Genomic DNA, 19,247 nt, shown 5'->3' with positions numbered 1-19,247 from the left:
GTAATAATTACTTCACGTCTAATGCGGTCCTATAACCCTATCAGTAATAATTATTATTACTGACATCGTCCATCTCTAATACGTTGATTTATCGATTAGATAAAATTTTGTCATATTAAGATTTCTGTTGACAAAATACTTATTATCTCATTGTTTATTAAACAAACAGCATTATTTTACAGATAAACTTAAATCGATATAATATTAAGTGGTACTCAAGTTTTAATTTTTTTTGTGATAAAGAAAATATATTTATATTTAAATCCTGATCACGTATGCAGATTAATCAACATATTACTAATTATTTATATAGTGTAACTAGAAATTGTTTTCTAACTATTTAAATACATTTTCATTGCGATTATGCGAATAGTGACTAAATGAATTTCAAGAGCAAACATTAAATTTTCGCTAAACGAATTTATAATAATTTACTAATTTTTAATGATTATTAACATGAAAAATAAAACTTATGTAGGATTTTGTTTAATAATTTATTTCACTTTTTCCAGCTCACTAATTTTTGAAAAACCTGATGTAAGTTAATGTTTTATTAATCTGTACTTGTAATTAGCACTGGTTCTAGAAATTAAAGGACACTTATTACTTTTTTATAAATAAAAAATTTTTTTGTTCATCAAATACACTGATACAACTGACAAAATCTTCAAATAATAATTTGGAGATCTTAAAATATTATGCTTATATTTTAGAATAAATTGGATGTCTATAAATCACATGTACATTTAGAAAGTAGTCAAAGCCGTTTAATTTATGAGAAAACTGAAAAAAATAATGTATCAAATTCTCGATTAGATAAAAATGAAAATTTTTTACCCAAATATTTTGATGCACGCAAAAAGTGGCCCAAATGCCGTTCAATTGGAGTAGTCAGATATCAATCAAATTGCAATTCTGATTGGGTAAGAATATTAATTTATAAATGTTTAATGAACAGATTTAGTATATGAAAATTGAGTGAAGATTTTTTAAGATATATCTTATAAGCTTCAGAAATTCTTATGAAAATTAAAATGAATATATTTATTGCAATTTGCATTAGAATTTCTAATGTATTTTGTTTCACTGTATCATTTGAAACATATCGTCGCCATAGTGCAAATAGCTAAGTGATGTTATTATTTTTCTATTTTATTACCTTTTAAAACGCTTCTGTAATATTCATTTATTTTACTTAATTAAATCCATATATTTCACCTACGCTTAGCAATAATATAACGACGCCGCTGAGGCGCGTAATCATTTACTTTTTGTTTACATAATCCTTACCGAATAAGCCATAAATGAGCTCATACAATTTCATAACATATTACTCGTCATTATTTGTATACTAAACAAACAATGATGTAGTTCAAATCACTCCCTGTACCGCATTGTAAAGCACCCCTCTCTTTTAATCAAATAACTCATATTGTCACATAAAATTTTATTATCTTGATTCATTATTACCTAAGAGCCCTCTGGGTTCTGACCTGTCCTTTGATATCTGTCAAAGAATCATTCCCATTTTTTCTCTTCTTGCGGACACACTCGAGTCTTAGCTTTACTTTCTTTTATTTTGTAGTTTTTACTTATTTTTAGCTTCGATGCGAAGTTATTGGTTTTACTAAGAAGTGTTTTTTTTTTTTTGTCTGTTACCACTTTTTCTCAGCTCTCACCGAACCGATTTCTTTCAATGATACGTCAAAAGATCACAAATCGTATCTAGTCGAAGACATTACCCTCAAAAAAGGGAAAAATTCCCTCGTTCCCTGTAAATGGGGGAAACCTCCAAAAAAATTACAAATTTAAAAATCGCTAATTTTCGAAATTTTCAAAATTTTTTTTACTTAAAATTGCTATAACTTTTTTAAAAATAACCGAATCAATATAATTTTTTTTATATAAATGCATGATATCATTACCTTTCATTTGGTATATTTTTTTTTTTATAAATTTAATCCTTTACCTGCCCACAAGGGGGGATTTAAAATGACAACTTTTTCACAAAAAATTAATTTTTTCAACTTAACTTTTGAAAGTGTTTCGGAAAGTCTGACACTTTTATATAAATCTTAAATTAAAGCTAATGTAATATACTTTATCATGAAAAAAAAAAAATTTCAGACTTTATTTTATCTTCACGGTGAAAATGACTACCAAATGCTATTTTTGTGTGCAAATTTTCGATTTTGTATTTTACATTTTTAATTTTATTATGCTATAACTATTTGAAAAATATATGGATCAGTACAATTTTTCATGAGAAGTAGTATTTATATACATCTTTCATTCGAAATACTGTTTTTTTAAATTGGACCATTTCCCTATATTTGAGGGGGGTTCAAATCTAAAAAATGCATGTAGAAAGTAGAACTTTTTCAACTTAACTTTTGAAAGTGTTCCGGAAAGTCTGACACTTTTATATATACCTTAAATTAAAGTTAATGTAATATACTTTATAATGGTAAAAAAAAATTTCGGACTTTATTTTATCTTCATGGTGAAAATGGCTACCAAATGCTATTTTAACACGCTTTTATTAGTTTCACATGTATGTTTGTTGTTTGTTGTTGTAAGTTTGTAAATCCCACGCGGCATGTGTTATTAAGTCGCGTATACCGTCATCTATAACCTTGAGACTAGACTTGTTACATGTCGTAACGCATTCACCCCACCCCGCTCACCATTCGCCGCTAACACAATTTTCCTGTATAATTTTTGGTTTTCGTACCCGTACACACGGGCGTATCATTATTATTAATTTAATCAAAATAATTTTTAATAGTCTAATATTTTAACCATTAGCGTTACCGTGGTTTTGTTTTGGGAGGAAACTAACATAAGAAATTTTTTTATTACTTTCTTCAATATACATCGTTACCATGTATTTATTTTTATTGTATTTTTTCATTCATATAGTTATTTTGTATATAGGCTATTGCAGCTGCCGGTGTTTTCAGTGATAGATTATGTATAAAGAGCAATGGTTATATTGTCGTTAATGTATCGGCTGAACATATATTAGCTTGTGCTAAATACAATGGTTGTAGCGGAGGAGAGCCTAAGGATGCTTGGAATTTTTTAAAAACTAAAGGAGCTGTAACTGGTGGTGACTATGGAACATATGAAGTAAAATATGAAATATTAATTATGATAATTTTTAATTTATTCATGTTTGTCAGTGACAATTTCATAAGAAAGACTCAGTCACGACATTTCAGTTTTCTGTTGGCAATTTCCAAAACGATTACCGGTTCTGTTAGTACTAGACGACAAAAAATATTTACTAGATGATATATTAATTTTTTTACATATATTTATGTCACCTAGTTTGTTAGTTAAAATATACTCTGCTGCAGAGGCGGAACTACATATGTGTAAAGGCGAGATTTTCCGCGGGCCTCGTTGTTAAAGGGGCCTCATAGCGAAATTTTTAATTATTTATGTTATTTAATAAAAAAATTAGTTTATTATATTAATCATAGAAATATTAGATGCAATGCATTTTGTAACATTTCAAGTAAACAAAAACATGAGATATTGAAATATTATTATTCTAATATTCACCACGGAAACGAACCGATAAGGGTATAGACTATAGTATATTTTTAAATTATTTTTAATATATTATTCGGTGACAGAGAAAATGAACGTCTTAGACGTCATTTGCAGTACTTAGGTAAATACTAAAATTAAATTATTTGATATTAAAACTAATGACTGAATATTTTTTTTTACTTACTTACCGACAAGGTATAACATGTAATTATTTAAGTTTAAGCATAGAATTAGTAGGTATAAAATAATATCGTTATTTGTTTTTAATTTAATCTAATACATCATAAAACATTATAAAGTAGACTTAAGATTTAATCTAAAGAACTGATGTTATTATTTTCTATGTAATTTTTAATTTTTTAACCCGTCGTTGGTAAACTTATGTCACGGATCATNTTTTAACCCGTCGTTGGTAAACTTATGTTACGGATCATGATTGCTAAACTGTGAACACCGCGCTCACACGTTACTTTTTCCTATATTATTAATTACTCGATCAACTCAAAAAATTGAATCATACATAGAAAAGTATCATTTTGCTCACTACTATTGGTAAAATATTTTTTGTAAAATTCTAGTATTTTTATTATTTATGCGACTGGTATTGTGAGTACCAGGCGCAGGTTCAGAAACGTCACTGTCCGAATTCATTTTCAAAAAATTGGACGGGGTCAACACTTGGGTTGACATAAGTCTTCTAAAAACTGTTCTACAGTCTCCTCCGACAAAGATTAAACATTATTGGCCATTATTTTGAAAAAAAATAAACGTATAAGCAATTAAAATAATATGAAATTGATAAACTGTGAAAGCAACGCTCACTTTATCGGTACAGTCAACTTTGCACACTGAAAACATGAGGAAATACAGATAGCGGCTTTTTTTTTTGTAATTATTGGTAAGCTTTTATTTGAAGGTAATAAGAAAATCAAGCAAAATAACAAACATTTATGTGACTGACGTTTAAAATGCTATTTGTGTGAGCGCGGCGCTCACATGTTTACCAATGACGGGTTAATTATTTTCAACGTAATATTTGAAATTTCAATATTAAATTTATACTTATATTTCATTTAAAATTCTAATTGTTTATACAAATAATATTAATAATAATGTTATAAAATATAGAAAGAAAACGTATTGTTCTTGTGTTATAATTTTAGTGTACAACTTGACTTTGAGAATCTCATTTTATAATGAATGGTCCGAATAAAAAAAGATTTGAAAGTGAAGCGAGTAAACGAAAACGTAAAGCAGAAGAGAAGCAAAAGATTAAATTGTTGCCGTCTTTTTCAAAGTACTTTATCAAAAATTCGGAAATTGAACAATCTTTTTCTACAAACTCTTTTTGAGCCAATAGACTGTCAAATAAAAACGCAAGACGCTTCTGAATCTGAATATTGGACCGTAGTTTTGACACGTATAATAGATATATCGATTACATTAGGTGGCCAAAATTTGTCTTTCAGAGGCCATAGAGAAGATGCTAACTTCAAAAATAATGGAAATTTTATGGCTTTAATAAGACTTTTAGCCAAATATGATCCAATATTAGCAACACTTCTAGAGAAGCCAAAGGGAAGCATAAAATATCTTAGCCACCAAATTCAAAATCAAATAATTGCATTAATAGAAAGTTAAATAAAGAAAAATATAATATCTGATGTACCTCCGCGCCATTTTTTTCCTTAATTCTAGATTCAACATAAGATATAAGCAAGGTTGTTCAAGTTTCTACGATATATCGGTATGTACATATAGAAAAAGATGAACTTGGAATTCCTAAAAGTATTGAAATAAAAGAAGATTTCATTGGTTTTTCTGAAGAAGAAGGAAGTACAGGTGAAGCAATAAAAAAACAAACAGTTAAAACATTTAAAAATAATGGTCTTGATTTTGGTAAATTTAGAGGAATTGGATTAGACGGAGCAGCAAGTATGAGTGGTAAAACATAATGGTTTGCAGGCTCGACTTCGGAAACGACAGAAAAAAGCAAAATATGTCCATTGTGCATTGCATAATTTAAATTTGGTGGTAAACGATTCTGTTATTGCGGAAATCAGACAATTTTTTGAGATGTTAAAAACTCTATATACTTTTTTGGGAAACAGTATACACTTCGATGTGCAAAATTGAAAAAAGAAAGCTGTGAAATAGATCACTCAAAAGGCTGTGCCCAACACAATGGTCGTCTAGAATTGATTGTTTGATATCACTCAACCATATGTACCCAGATGTTATGAAAGTTTTAAACAACATTACGTTGACCGGGAGTAATAAGGATGAACAAAACAATGCCTCCACACTCAAAACATATTTCGAAAGTTATGAAAGAATTATTTTAATTCTATTGATGTATAAAATATTGTCAAAAATTAATTTAGGATCTAAAATACTTCAATCACTTGGAGTTGATATTGGCAAAGCTGTTGACTTGATAAAAAGCACATTGGAAAATCCGCGATAACTTTAATATTTTATTGGAAGAAGCTAATTCTAAAGCATTACGATGGAATGTAACGCCCGAGTTTTCTTGTATACGAATGAGAAAAGTAAAAAAAAATTATGGTGAGCTATGTCAAGATAAACGTCTTTCAGCAGGAAACCATTATTTTAAAACTCAAGTTTTATATCTATGTATTGATACTGTTGTTACAAAATTGAAAACAAGATTTGTAGGCCTTAGTGAAATAAGTGCTTTATTTAGTTGTATTTTACGACCAACTGTAATATCTAATGAAGAGATCGGTAAGAGTGCAAAAAAGTTGGCAGAGGCATTTGAGGACTTTAATCCAGCAGAACTTACAACACAAATCGAATCATTTAAATTTCTGTTTGCTTCTGAGCTTAAATCTTGTCGCAGCGTTTTTGATATGACTAAATAACTAATAATTGATAATAATAATTTAATTACTAGTTTCCCAGATTGTTAACAGCATTTTATTTGTTCCTTACATTACCGGTTACTGTGGCAAGCGCAGAGAGGACATACTCATAACTTAAATTAATAAATAATTATCTCAGGAGCACAATGTGCCAAACACGGCTCAGTGGCCTAGCAATAATTTCAATTGAAAATGAGCGGGCTAAAAAATTGAATTTGTCGTCATTAGTTAAGTTATTTTCTCAAGACCATAGCAGAAAAAAAAATTTTCAAGTATAAGTATATTCATATTTGTAATTTTTTAATTCAATTTATAATTCAATAAGTTCTTAATAAACTATACAGTATACATAATTTAATGTAATTTAATTACATAATTTTATACACATTTTTAATGTGTATAAACTAAAATCCCTATGTCAGCTGAATTTGGTTACAGATATAATAGGGCCTTCGAAAAATTGTATTCACGGGCCTCAGTGAACGTAGTTCCGCAACTGCTCTGCTGTATATTAAAATTAACTACAAAATTTACTAATTTACAAAATGAAAATCTACTTTTAATATTGATAAAATACAATTTGTATCAATGATTCAAGTAAAAATTGTTTGTATAATATTTTTAACTAAAATAATTTATTATACTAAATCAAAGGGCTGTCAACCATACGAAATTCTTCCGTGTGGATCATCTGGGTATCCTAAATGCAGAAAGACTGAGGCAGATACACCTATTTGTTATGGATATTGTACAAATACATATTATCGCAAGCGTTTTGTAGATGATAAAAACTGGGGTAAGTTGAGGTGTTCTGAATTTTTCTTAATTCTCGAATTAAAAATTAATAGCTAATTTATCTTATTTATATACTTCCATTCAAAAGCAGTTTTAATATTATCTCGCAGTTAACTAATAATCATTATTGTATTTATAAAATTATACATACATTTAAATAAATTAAGGTTGCTAAATTTTTATTTTTTTAGAGAGAAAGCACTAATTTTATGTAGTTTGAAGAAGGTCTGTAGCTTAAAATAGTAAATAAGGAACGCATTATACTTAATTTTATTTTTCCAAAATTGAATAATGATTAGGACCTTATTATTTTTATGAAGCTAAATTATACATAGTCTAATTTCTAAAACTTATTTATTAATATAAATTATTTTAGCTCGTGACCGGTATGTAACCTTTTTACCAATAAATGAAATGACTATAATGAATGAAATTATATACAACGGATCCGTACAATGTGTATTCGATGGCTATAAAGATTTATTATACCACGTTTCTGGTGAGCAAATTTTGTAATATACTATTTTAGATTAGTTTAACACATTTATTAAGTTGATACAGAGTCGGCGTCGTACTTATTTTTTTTGTGGGACTTTAATAAAACACGAATTTTTTACTTTTGCTCATTTTGTAAAATAACTAAATTAATCGATAAATAATCGTTCAATATATCTTTATTTAAAGCAATTAAAATTGTCAACATTTAACATAAAAAAATTCATAAAAAGTGTTAGTAAAAATTTTATTTTCATGACTTACAGCTGTATGGTCATTATCTCGTTAAAATAATGACAATAACCTATTTATACTTTTGCTAATACAATAGAATCTATTTTATAGATTAAGGTAATATACAAAGACTAATCATTTAAATGAAAATTGTTTTATTTTTCGTTTATATCTATTATAAGAACAACTTTTTGATATTTGACGAATTTATTTTGAATTAATGGTAAGACTTATATATTTGACACTCTAAAGCATTAGTGGGCCGGGGTATATTTCACACATCCCTAGCACAGATTCTAAGTCGTTAGTTTTACATTTATATAAATTCTTTAGAAAAGGCAGTAGTCAGAATTTTATTCTCTTGTATATTTTTATTGAGTATATGCAGTGAAATGAGGGTTCAAAATCTTTATGAATTGTACAACATACCAATCAATGGCAAATTTTTTTTTGAATATTTTTAGCTAATAGAATATACCGTATAATAAAGAATATTAGAGAATATATCTATTAATTTATTAGATTTTCGATATTTCTTTGTTTATTTGTTGGGAAATAATAAGTTTTTTTTTTTAACTGATATTGATGATTACATGACGTCTTAAAATTACAATTTTTGACACACGTGCACTAAATGACACTTGTGGCCGTTTTGTTGACTATATGCGGTGCTGTTGTTCAGCTATTGTAATATTATATAGTTGCTATTTATTGTTTGTAATTTTTAAAATGTCAATAAGTACAAATTTACGAAATTTAATTAAATTTTTTAATTATGAAACCTATTTATTTATTGTTTAACTTGAGTTAAACAATGTTTGGCACTTTTATAGAATTATCTACAATTTAAAATTACGGATTTAGATTCATTGTTACATGAAATTTTTTTTTTTTTTTCTTAATTTTTTTGTTTTGTACAAAAAAAAAAACACTCAATTGCTAGAAGTTCTCTGTCCAAAAGTCTTGTACTCACTAGCACTACATACCCACTCAATGTATTAAAATATTTGTAACTCAATAAGTACTTATTTTAAAATTTTTACTGCCTCATTAAAATCAGCACCCGTTTGGTGCTGATGATAAAAACATCTTAATTTAAGTTTAACTTAATTAATTATTTTTTGTATATTATAGGAGTTTACGTTAAGAAATCAAATGAGTACATAGCACGTCACTCTGTTAAAATAATTGGATGGGGTACAGAAAATAACCAACCCTACTGGTTGATGGTTAATTCCTGGGGTCAGAGATGGGCTGAACAAGGATTATTTAAAATGGCGAGAAACACTCTGATTACTCTATATGGAAACATTACAGCAGGATATGTTTGATTATTTTTTTTGAAAATTCGTACAATATGTGTAAACATGTTATGATACTATGCTAATAATATTATATTCTAGTAATTTCCTATAAAAATATATTATATAGTTTTGTTTTAAACCTATTAATTTTTCATAAAAAGTAAAAAATTTACATATTTTTCTTAAAATAATATGGTTTATTTTATTAAAATGAATATATCTGACTTATCATTCGTTGATGGGTACTCTTCTAGTAATAGATAAAATAAATGGAAGTTTACTGATAATATGTAAATTTTAAAATGTTCTACTTAAAAGTTGACAAAACTGACTTGAAATTTTTTTTTACTAAGAACAAAAGATATATTAAATTAGAAAATTTTGCTTTAAGAATACTGTATAGAGATTCTAGATTTACAATAAAAAGAATTTAAAAAAAAGTTAATTACACATATATATCATATATCTATAAAATTAAAATATTCTCTTTAGTTTTAATATAATAGATAAATTTGGCTTTGTAAGTTATAAAAATGATTGTTATATATAAACAAGATGTATAATTGAGGAAAAAAGTATATGTTTTAATTATAAATTAAAAACATAAAAATGAGTACATAATATAACAAGATATAGAAAGAATGAATTTATAAACACGTATACCCATTATATTTTGCTCTATAAAGATAAACAACAACTAAAATTTTTTAATTTTGACAGAATCACAATAAATAAATACAGAATTTATAAAATTTAAGTTACCCGATTAAAATAAACCAAATTTGTTGAAAGAATAATTGTTGCTTAAATAACAATATCCACCGACCACTCCTAATCCAGCTACAAGCGCACTGATCACATACGCTATATTCTAAAATAACATTTATTAATACTAAAGTGAGTTTTAATATATTTTTAAGAAATCAAACTAATTAATTAAAAATAAATTATTTCATTAACATTTATAAATGTAACAACTAAATGAATAAATGATTATATTGATATTTAATTCTGTTGTTATTATTAAAAAAAAATTAAATGAAAAAAAATATTGACAGCTAAAAATAAATTGTATAATAATAAAAGAATTCAAATAAAATAACTCTCACCATAAAATAATAACTTAATTTGTTTATAAATGTAAAAAGTAAATAATTTAATTAACCCACCATTTTGGATGCCTTTTTCCTTGGCTTTTCTTTTACATCCTTTTGTCCTAACATTTTTTTATAAAGTTCTTTTTCCTGGGCTTTTTCTTTGAGTAGTGTATATTCAATATCAGTTAATAATCTTTTAATAGCTTTATCATTTGGATTAATTGTCAAAGCTTTTTTGAATTGCTCAGCTGCTAATACACTGTGTCCTCTGTCAGCTAACACTTTGCCCTTACGCATTACAGCTTTTAAATTATTAGGTTCAACTGCAAGTACACTTTCTAAAGACTGTAATGCTAAGTCAAGACTATTCATAGACATATGAACAGCTGCAATGTTATTCAATGTTTTAATTCGTTCATTTTGAATGTCAACATTTAAAAATACTTCATCACCCTAAAAAATAATGAAGTTAAATGAATTCTTTTTATGTATTTTTAAAATCTATTAAAAATGATTAGAGAAAAAAATCCAAATATCAGTTGTTACATTATAATATTTAAAGGCCGTAGTATAGCTCAGCAAATTGAAACCAAAACTCGACTCTTGCGTACCAAGACATATATGCTCTCAACCAAATCAAACTAGTCCATTTAATTTACCCACTATTACTTATTAGTTGCTATCAATAATTATTTGAATTTAAATAATACATACTATTTCACCAGATTGACCAAAATACTGAAGAGCTTTACGATATAAGTGTAATGCAATAGTATTTTCATTTCGTGAATACCACCAATTTCCTTTTTCCTTTTTCTTTTGTCTAAAAAAGTTTTCATAACATATCAATTTATAATTATACTAATGTTGAGCAAAATTTTGGTATTATATTCAATTTTTTTTTTTTGCTAATGAACGTTTGAATTCATTTAATTTATTAAATGTATTTCAAACATTTATTTATTTTTTTATTGATAGTATGTCTAGTTAAAATATTACCTTATTTTCGCTATAAGTAGTAAAATCTAATTTAAACCATTTTCAAATATTTTTATTAATTACTTTATTTAGAACACTAGCAGAACAGAAATATGTGGGGGTTAGAATAAGAGTGGTTTATGTTAATTTTAATAAGATTTCAGATTTATTTTTAATTTAGATTTAATATTTTAATCCCATAAGAATTAAAACTATAAATGTAGACTTTGAAAGTGCAACGATATAGCTCTAAAACATAATGTTATTGCCATCTTAAAAAATAAAGTGATAAATTTATTAATTTTACTGGGAAACTATATCACTTTTGTTCTAATACCCACAAATGTTTAAGTTTTTTGTATAAAGAAGTCCTTAAATTTTAAATAAAACCAAGAATTTTTTATTTTTTAAGTATTAAAAGCTACTAAAAATACAAATATTTATTACATAAATATAAAGAAAGAAGTTATAGGTTGATTTTTACTAGATTTATTATGTGCGATTTATTTAAAAAACGTGGTCTTTATGTAATGAATTCTATTAGAAAATATATTTTATTTAAATTTATTATTTATTTACCCTATTTTTAATCTCTCAGAAGGTATTAGTTCTTCAGGAGAGAGCTCTGGTTCTGCACTAACTAATTCTACTGTATAGAGTAAATTTATGCCAGGAGGCACTTTAGGTTCCAATCCTTTATCGCCATACCCAAATCGCGGAGCAATTTTTAATTCTGCTATCTCCCCAACATTCATCAGACTTAATGCTAAATCAACCCCTTGTATTACCTAAAAATTAACTTTTAATACAATAAAATAACTCTGAATAAAAATTAAATACTTTACCTCACAATCACCTAACGTAATTTCTAAATTATTTTCTTGTTCTATAATATCTCCATTATCTTCTAGACGACCTGTTATGTGGATGACAATTTGTTCACCCCTAGTTGGACGATTATCTTTAGTTCCATGTTTAATAATTTTTTTTGTTAAATCTCCAGAGCCTAAAATATCTTGAAATGTTTGATCTTCGCTATCATTATCCACAGTTTTTTCATCACTTTTGATATTTTCTACATCGTCATGGTTCTTATTTGACTCTAAAACTAAATTTTCTTTTTCGGTAGTTATAATATCCGAGGAAGAATTTTCTACACTAGGTTCAAATTCCATTTTTAAAACAATATTCTTAAAAAAAAAAGTGGTTGATTAATTGAATTTTTACACTAACTATAAAATTACGATTGATAAATATTGAATGTCCTATGTATATATGTATATATATATATTATAACAAAATCAATTAATATTAATATAATATCTATATTTTACACAATTTAATAATATCACAATGATTAACAAATTAAGCAACAGAAATATTAATAGCCGAAAATATACTTTGTAATTGATAAAATATATATGAATTATCTGTAATTATCATTCATTGATCTTAGGTTAAACTACAGCATAGACATAAATGAATAGACTAGGGACTAGTGATAATTCTTGAAGCAAACACCACTTTATATTAAAGAGGATCTATCAAAGACACCTTATATGTTATCGTATTATTTTATTTGTTATCATACTATTTTGAAATGTATTAAGTCTAAATTAAAAATTATTAAATAGAATTATTACAAAATAAGATAGTCTTTTATGAAAAATCTACTTATGAAGTAATAAATGTTAACTTCAACGCAATAGACATAAAAGGTTTATCGTTCTTTTCTTTAATTTTTTTGAGATTTAATTGATTCCATGGTGACAGGAAATTAAAAAAATGAGTATACTAAAAAACTATTGACTAAATTAATCCACAGATTTTTGAAAAAGTCTGTAAATTAAACTTAATGCAATACTGTTGGGTTACTATAATATTTAATAAAAAAAGAAACTCACGATGGGTTCGGATTTAAAGTGTTTCAGTGTTTAAAGATCTAGTTGACCTAACATCATGGAGCTCTCGAGTAACTCCAGCAACAAGATACTCATAGTCATGTTAATCCCCTCTCAACTAGATCTCCTACTGACAATTAGATCCCTAAATCTAGGTATCCGTTTATCATAGACTACCAAATGTACCATTTAGATGGAATATTTGCCCCGAGGACTGGTAGGCGTAGTCCAGCAAATGGAATTAAGGGACATTTCATATTTGTTTTCCATACGAATGAGAGAGCTGACCGTGTTCTGAGGACAGCTAATTAGAGAAAGCCCTTTCTGTCATAATAACCGTCCTCGCAATATGCTTGTCTACTTTACATGCATTAACAAATCCGTTGTTTCGTTTAGATATATGGCATAAATAAGTTTATATCGTTTGCATATAAAAAGTCTGTGGTTAAACTCACAGTCCACAGGAACGGTCACACATCACGAGTATGAAGTTAAAAATCCTTATCACAAACGAGTTGGGTTTGTTTGGTTAGATGTCTTAGAAATATATCCAAATTTATAGAAAATTGATAAATATTTTTAAATTTACCGAATATAAATGAATAAAGTTAATATTAATTAATCACTTGATTATTTTTTTTACTCTCTTTAAGACAAGCAAATTATAATACTCGTAAAAACATGTATTTTAATGAAATGTACTAATTTATAAATACACCAAGTTTAAGTAAATTATTATAACAATTTTTTAATTATTCAAAGACCTAATTATACTAATATTATGGCTCAAAATGAAATATCAATAGAAGACGAAGAAAAGTAAGTATTAAATTTTGATATGATGTAGAATATGCTAATAGAGTTCTATAGTCATTGTTATATTAACTTAAAACTAATAATTTTACATAATAATTATTAATTAAAGAACTAAAAAATCTTAGAAGTTTTATATTATTTTATTCTTGATATGTACTTATTATCATTACTCATTCCCTAAAGTTTCTTATAATTCTCATTAAAAATTCTTTTTATAATATAATATTAGAATAATGAAAACTAATGGTAATCAAATAATTTTGTCACTGAAGAGCTATGTCACTATACCCCAAAGTTTTTTTTATTTATATTAACTGAGGGTATTATTAATTCAATCAATGTATTACTGGAGATTATTGAATGCATATAAATAGTTTACTTCTAATTAGTCTATTTCAAAAATCTAAATTATTCTAGAATAACATCTCATTGAATTTTGCATAAATTTACCTAATAATTATGTATGCAAAGTTATATTTTATATTTTACCATATTTTTAAAATTAAACAATATCTACAGATTTGCATTTAAGCATTTTTTATGACAGTGATTTTAATCACTGTTAGATATCATTATACTTGACCCAACTATGCCTCATCTCCACTGTGCCGCGATCCCACTATGCTGGGGTTTTTTTAAACTACTATTAAAAACCTATTTGATATTATTTTTAACTACACGAGTAAATATATTGTGATTAAAATTGAAGTATAAAAAAGTATATTAATTTATTTTTATTTTTTTATATACAATATTTCAAAATATTTAGACAAGGTTCTCATGAGTTAATAGTAATAACACAAATTGTATCAGTAAAATCTATTACTTATATTGATTTTAGGTATCAAATGAAATATTTTAAAAAGTGCTAACATTTTTTTTTGAACAGTACATATTTTTGGCTTACTTAAAATATATTACAAGTACATTTTAAATTAAAATGAAATAAATCTAATATTGTCATTACCGTTATGTAAGTTATAATGTTTCTTATGTGGAAAGTAAAATTCAATATTTATAATATTATTTATTGTTAAAAAAATGTACAATGACTCACTGGAAAAAAAATATATAAATGCATTTATATTTTTGAGAAAATTTAACAATAGAATTGGTTTTTAAATTGAAATAAATTTATTTCAAAAAATTAAGGCTATATAGAAATATTTCTAAAATATTAGTAAATTAAATAAAAGTAATTTTTTTAAAATAAATTTGTATACATTATTTTAATGCAATTTCTGTATAATAGATTTAAGTCATTGTTATGTCGAAGACTTGTTGAATGTGGTTGGATGGATGAGGTAACAATGCTATGTAAAGAAAAACTGAATGATAGATTATTAAAAGGACAAACGGTCAAGTCTATTACTGAAAATGACTTATTTAATGATATTGCCCCTGATGCTAGAAGTAAGTTAAGTAAATTTTAATTTAATGATTAAAAAATCTTAAACAAATTATTATTTTGTAAGCATTACTGGTTGACAAGTGCATACTGAATTCATTTTCTCTACCAGGAAACTGTATATCATTAGAGTCTATATAGTATACTCAGAGTATACCATTTATACCTATAATATTAATGAAGATTCTTACCTAATTGTTACAATACAAATAAACTATAAAAAGTCTAAATTGTTTTTTTGCAAGTTGAAAACACTGTTTACTTGTAAAAATAATATACTGCTAGTAATTTTCTATTCAAAAAATAAACAAAATCTAAATTATGATTTAATTTATATAAAAATAAATAAATTCATAATTATGTTAAAATGATTATTATTTCGTGGTAGTTTTGGTTACATAATTTTATTTTTTTAGACCAGTGTTTTGATTAAATATAAAATTAGTAATATCTTCTAAATTATTAGACTAAAAGTTATTATATATGGTCAATTTATTAATTAGATCATTTACTAAAAGTTTGTAGAAAAATTAAGGGTTTATTTTTTTAATTAATAGCCTATAAAATTTGTTGAGTTTTTTTTAAAAAAAAAAGATGAATTATTTTGTGTTTTAAAAGGTATATTGCGTAGCATTTTTAATCAGATACCCTATATCAGGGGTGACCAAACTTTTTTCGGTCACAATCTACTAAAAATTTACTTCACCCTTGAGGATCGACTTCCATAGAAATTTTTTTTATTATTGAATAACTATAATTATTAAGAAACATACTTGTATAAAGTGTATATAAACATATACACATAAGTATTATTAACTAATTACTAATTAGTAATTTAAATACTAATAAAAATAATAATTTCTAATATCTAATTAACATATTATTTTGTTGATTTGGGCATTATTGAAGTGTGACATTGCATTTCATTGACCAATTGTTCATAATCTGGCGAATAGTTCCTGATTGCTAATCAAAGACACTGCTTCAAATGGTCATCAGAGAGTATAGCTCAGTATTCTGTTTTTATCATTTTCATGTGAAAAAATGCTTTTTTGCACAAATATGTAGATCCAAAATAAATATGTAACTGCAAAGCTACAATCCACAAACACGGATACTTTTCTTCACTCAGTAAATTCCAAAAATTGGTTTCAGATCCTCGAGCTTTGAGGAATATATCTAATTTAATTTTTATAGTTTCAGATTCAAATTTTACAGAATCCATGTCAAACAAATTGCTTATTTGTGTAGAAATATTTTCAATGTGTGTTTTTTCAGAGAAAGGAAAAGACAGAAATGTCTCATAATTTTTTAATATCTTTAAATCGTCTTTCAAATTCATTGTACACTTTTTCAGTCTCGGAGCAATATATTTCCACTGCCACTGTACACTTCTGCTTTTCAAAAAAATTTTTTAAGTTTGGAAAATTATTCAAATTATTTGCTTTTAATTGTGACTTTAGTAATATCAATTTTGATTTAATACCATTTATAGAACTCAATAATTCAATTATTGTCCCACCTTTTCCTTGAAGTTCAACATTTAAAGTATTTAAATGAGCCGTTATATCTGTTAAAAAAGCCAAGTTTTGAAGTCATGTATTGTTTGTTAAACAATCATAATTATCCCCTCTGGATTAAAAAAAACTATTATTTCAGGAAGTAAACACTGAAACTTTTCTAGAAATTTACCACAGATCAGTCATCTCACAATTGTATGCAGTAAAAAATCACAACGCTGAGAATCGTTTTCTTCTAATTTTAATTTAAAAAGTTGTCTTTGCAAGCTTTGTGAATGTATATAATTTACTATTTTAAAAGCAATGACCATGCTCATGTTCAATTTTTTTCCACACAATACTTGTTGATGAATCGCACAATGAAACAATATAAAATTTAGAAAATTATTATCATTCTTACACAAAGCAATAAAACCATTATTTTTACCTATCATAGCTGGAGCTCCATCAGTCATAATACAAACTAATTTATACAAAGGTAAATTTAATTTACTGACAAAATTAATAAAAGCTTGATAAATATCCACTCCTCATGTCGTACTTTTCATAGGGATTATAATTAATAATTCTTCTTTTAAATTAAAATTTGAAAAAACTAGTTGTATAAAAATATATAGTTGAGCGGTATCTGTAATGTCTGTTGATTCATCATTGAATTGGAGTGAAAAATAAATACATTCATTTATGTCTTTTTTTTAATATTTTAACTAAATTTTTTCCTATAGATTCAACTCTTCTAGTCACAGTGTTACGAGATAACTGTAAACCGTTTATAGCTGATAAAATTTCTGATTTATTTTTAAAGTTTTCAAATAAAATATCTGTCTTCTAAAAATGCTTGTTTTACTATTTACCGGTTTGAAATGATTTTTTATTCTTAGATAAAACATAACTAATTCGAAATGAAGCAATTGTTGATGCTTTAGATTTTAAAACTGGTTTATTAAAAATCAATTGTTGTTTATCAGTTTTTCTAATTTTTTTTTATATACTTCAGTTTTAGGAGGGAAATTTATATCAAAGTTTGAATGCATAGTTCTAAAATGTCTTTTCAGATTACTTTTTTTTGTTGTGGATATTGTTATTCGACATATCAAACATATGCACTTCTCTTTCTGCATTGTAAAAAAAAAAAATCTATTTCCCATTCTTGATAAAAACTATACGTTTTTTGTTTCTTATTTGCACTCATACTATTAACTTTAAAGAACTTAAATACATTATTATAAATTTAATATAATATACATCAAATGACTGCAGTGATATGAACGTGTGTGAATGATAAACATTTGACATTTGAAATGAGAATAAAAGATAAAAATTGTACAGATAAAACTTATCGACAATTTGTTCATTACAACGTCGATTAATTTTCATGCGCGTAGCCCTAAAAATAAATTTTAACATGATCAACTTTAAAATTGTCTGTGATCGACTATTTGGCCACCCCTGCCCTATATTATATAATTCACATTTTAATAACTATTTAAAGAATTTTACACTTATAATTATTTAATGTAATTTTGATCTAAATGGATTACAAAATAATAAAATTACATTAAATTTATTCATTAATTTACAATGAATTGTATAATAACTTGGTGTAATTAGTTTTTTATATAAGTATAATAACTTATATTTATTTGTTAAATATTAATATTATTCTATTTGTTCATAGGCTTATATAAAAACACTTAACAATTTTATTTATGTTAATTCAGTAAGAATTTTTCAGTCAGTTAATTAGTTAAATATAGAAAAAGTAATAGAAAACTGTTTTATAATATTGAACATTATTAGATTAAAAGGCACTGGTACAGTTTTGGTGAAATTGAGATATTGATGTGACAATATCAGATTAAGTAATAAAATTACTGAATTTTATTAAATAGGTAACTATTTGGTAAGGAGTAAAGCTTTGTCTTTTTTAACCAGGATTTTCCCTGTATCTCAGTGAGCAGTATGCGCCTGCTAATCAAAGATTTTTTTTTTTAATTAAATTTTGTCAAAAATTAAAAGAATGACTTTTTTACAGAGATATTACCCGACACTATTAAAAGAGAATTAAAAGTAAGAGTACAAAATCAGTTGTTACAAACAGCGGGATATTTTGATGATACAGACAGTGATTCCTGATTACTACGATGTACATAAGTACAATATTTGATAACATTTTTTAAAGTATATAGAATTTTCATTATATTGAAAACATCTTGAATTAATTTTTAAATAAAGATTTTTATAACTATAATT

At 25.7% G+C, this 19,247-nt stretch overlaps 3 protein-coding genes across 3 annotated transcripts; 2 read left to right on the top strand and 1 right to left on the bottom strand.

The window, feature by feature from the left end:
• The first annotated feature begins 361 nt into the window (after window positions 1-361).
• On the top strand, window positions 362-9,413 carry LOC126907450 (cathepsin B-like cysteine proteinase 4). Its single transcript, XM_050688745.1, has 6 exons — window positions 362-537; window positions 714-923; window positions 2,938-3,132; window positions 7,101-7,242; window positions 7,618-7,740; window positions 9,105-9,413. The coding sequence occupies exons 1-6, from the start codon at window positions 445-447 to the stop codon at window positions 9,299-9,301; spliced, it is 960 nt and encodes a 319-aa protein (XP_050544702.1). The 5' UTR covers window positions 362-444; the 3' UTR covers window positions 9,302-9,413.
• Window positions 9,414-9,837: 424 nt separating this feature from the next.
• LOC126907447 (peptidyl-prolyl cis-trans isomerase FKBP8) lies at window positions 9,838-13,361 on the bottom strand. The gene is made up of 6 exons (XM_050688740.1): window positions 13,254-13,361; window positions 12,195-12,539; window positions 11,929-12,137; window positions 11,086-11,194; window positions 10,444-10,824; window positions 9,838-10,145 (listed from the first exon to the last, which is right to left on the bottom strand). The coding sequence occupies exons 2-6, from the start codon at window positions 12,522-12,524 to the stop codon at window positions 10,041-10,043; spliced, it is 1,134 nt and encodes a 377-aa protein (XP_050544697.1). The 5' UTR covers window positions 12,525-12,539; window positions 13,254-13,361; the 3' UTR covers window positions 9,838-10,040.
• A 464-nt stretch (window positions 13,362-13,825) lies between these two features.
• LOC126907452 (enhancer of yellow 2 transcription factor) lies at window positions 13,826-19,245 on the top strand. The gene is made up of 3 exons (XM_050688747.1): window positions 13,826-14,069; window positions 15,319-15,479; window positions 19,030-19,245. The coding sequence occupies exons 1-3, from the start codon at window positions 14,032-14,034 to the stop codon at window positions 19,128-19,130; spliced, it is 300 nt and encodes a 99-aa protein (XP_050544704.1). The 5' UTR covers window positions 13,826-14,031; the 3' UTR covers window positions 19,131-19,245.
• The last annotated feature ends 2 nt before the right edge of the window (window positions 19,246-19,247 follow it).

This window comes from Daktulosphaira vitifoliae, unplaced genomic scaffold (assembly GCF_025091365.1).
Source record: "Daktulosphaira vitifoliae isolate Bord-2020 unplaced genomic scaffold, ASM2509136v1 Scaffold_5, whole genome shotgun sequence".
Lineage (NCBI taxonomy): Eukaryota > Metazoa > Arthropoda > Insecta > Hemiptera > Phylloxeridae > Daktulosphaira > Daktulosphaira vitifoliae.
Note: the sequence above shows the minus strand (reverse complement) of the source record. Positions and strands in the feature narration are given on the sequence as shown.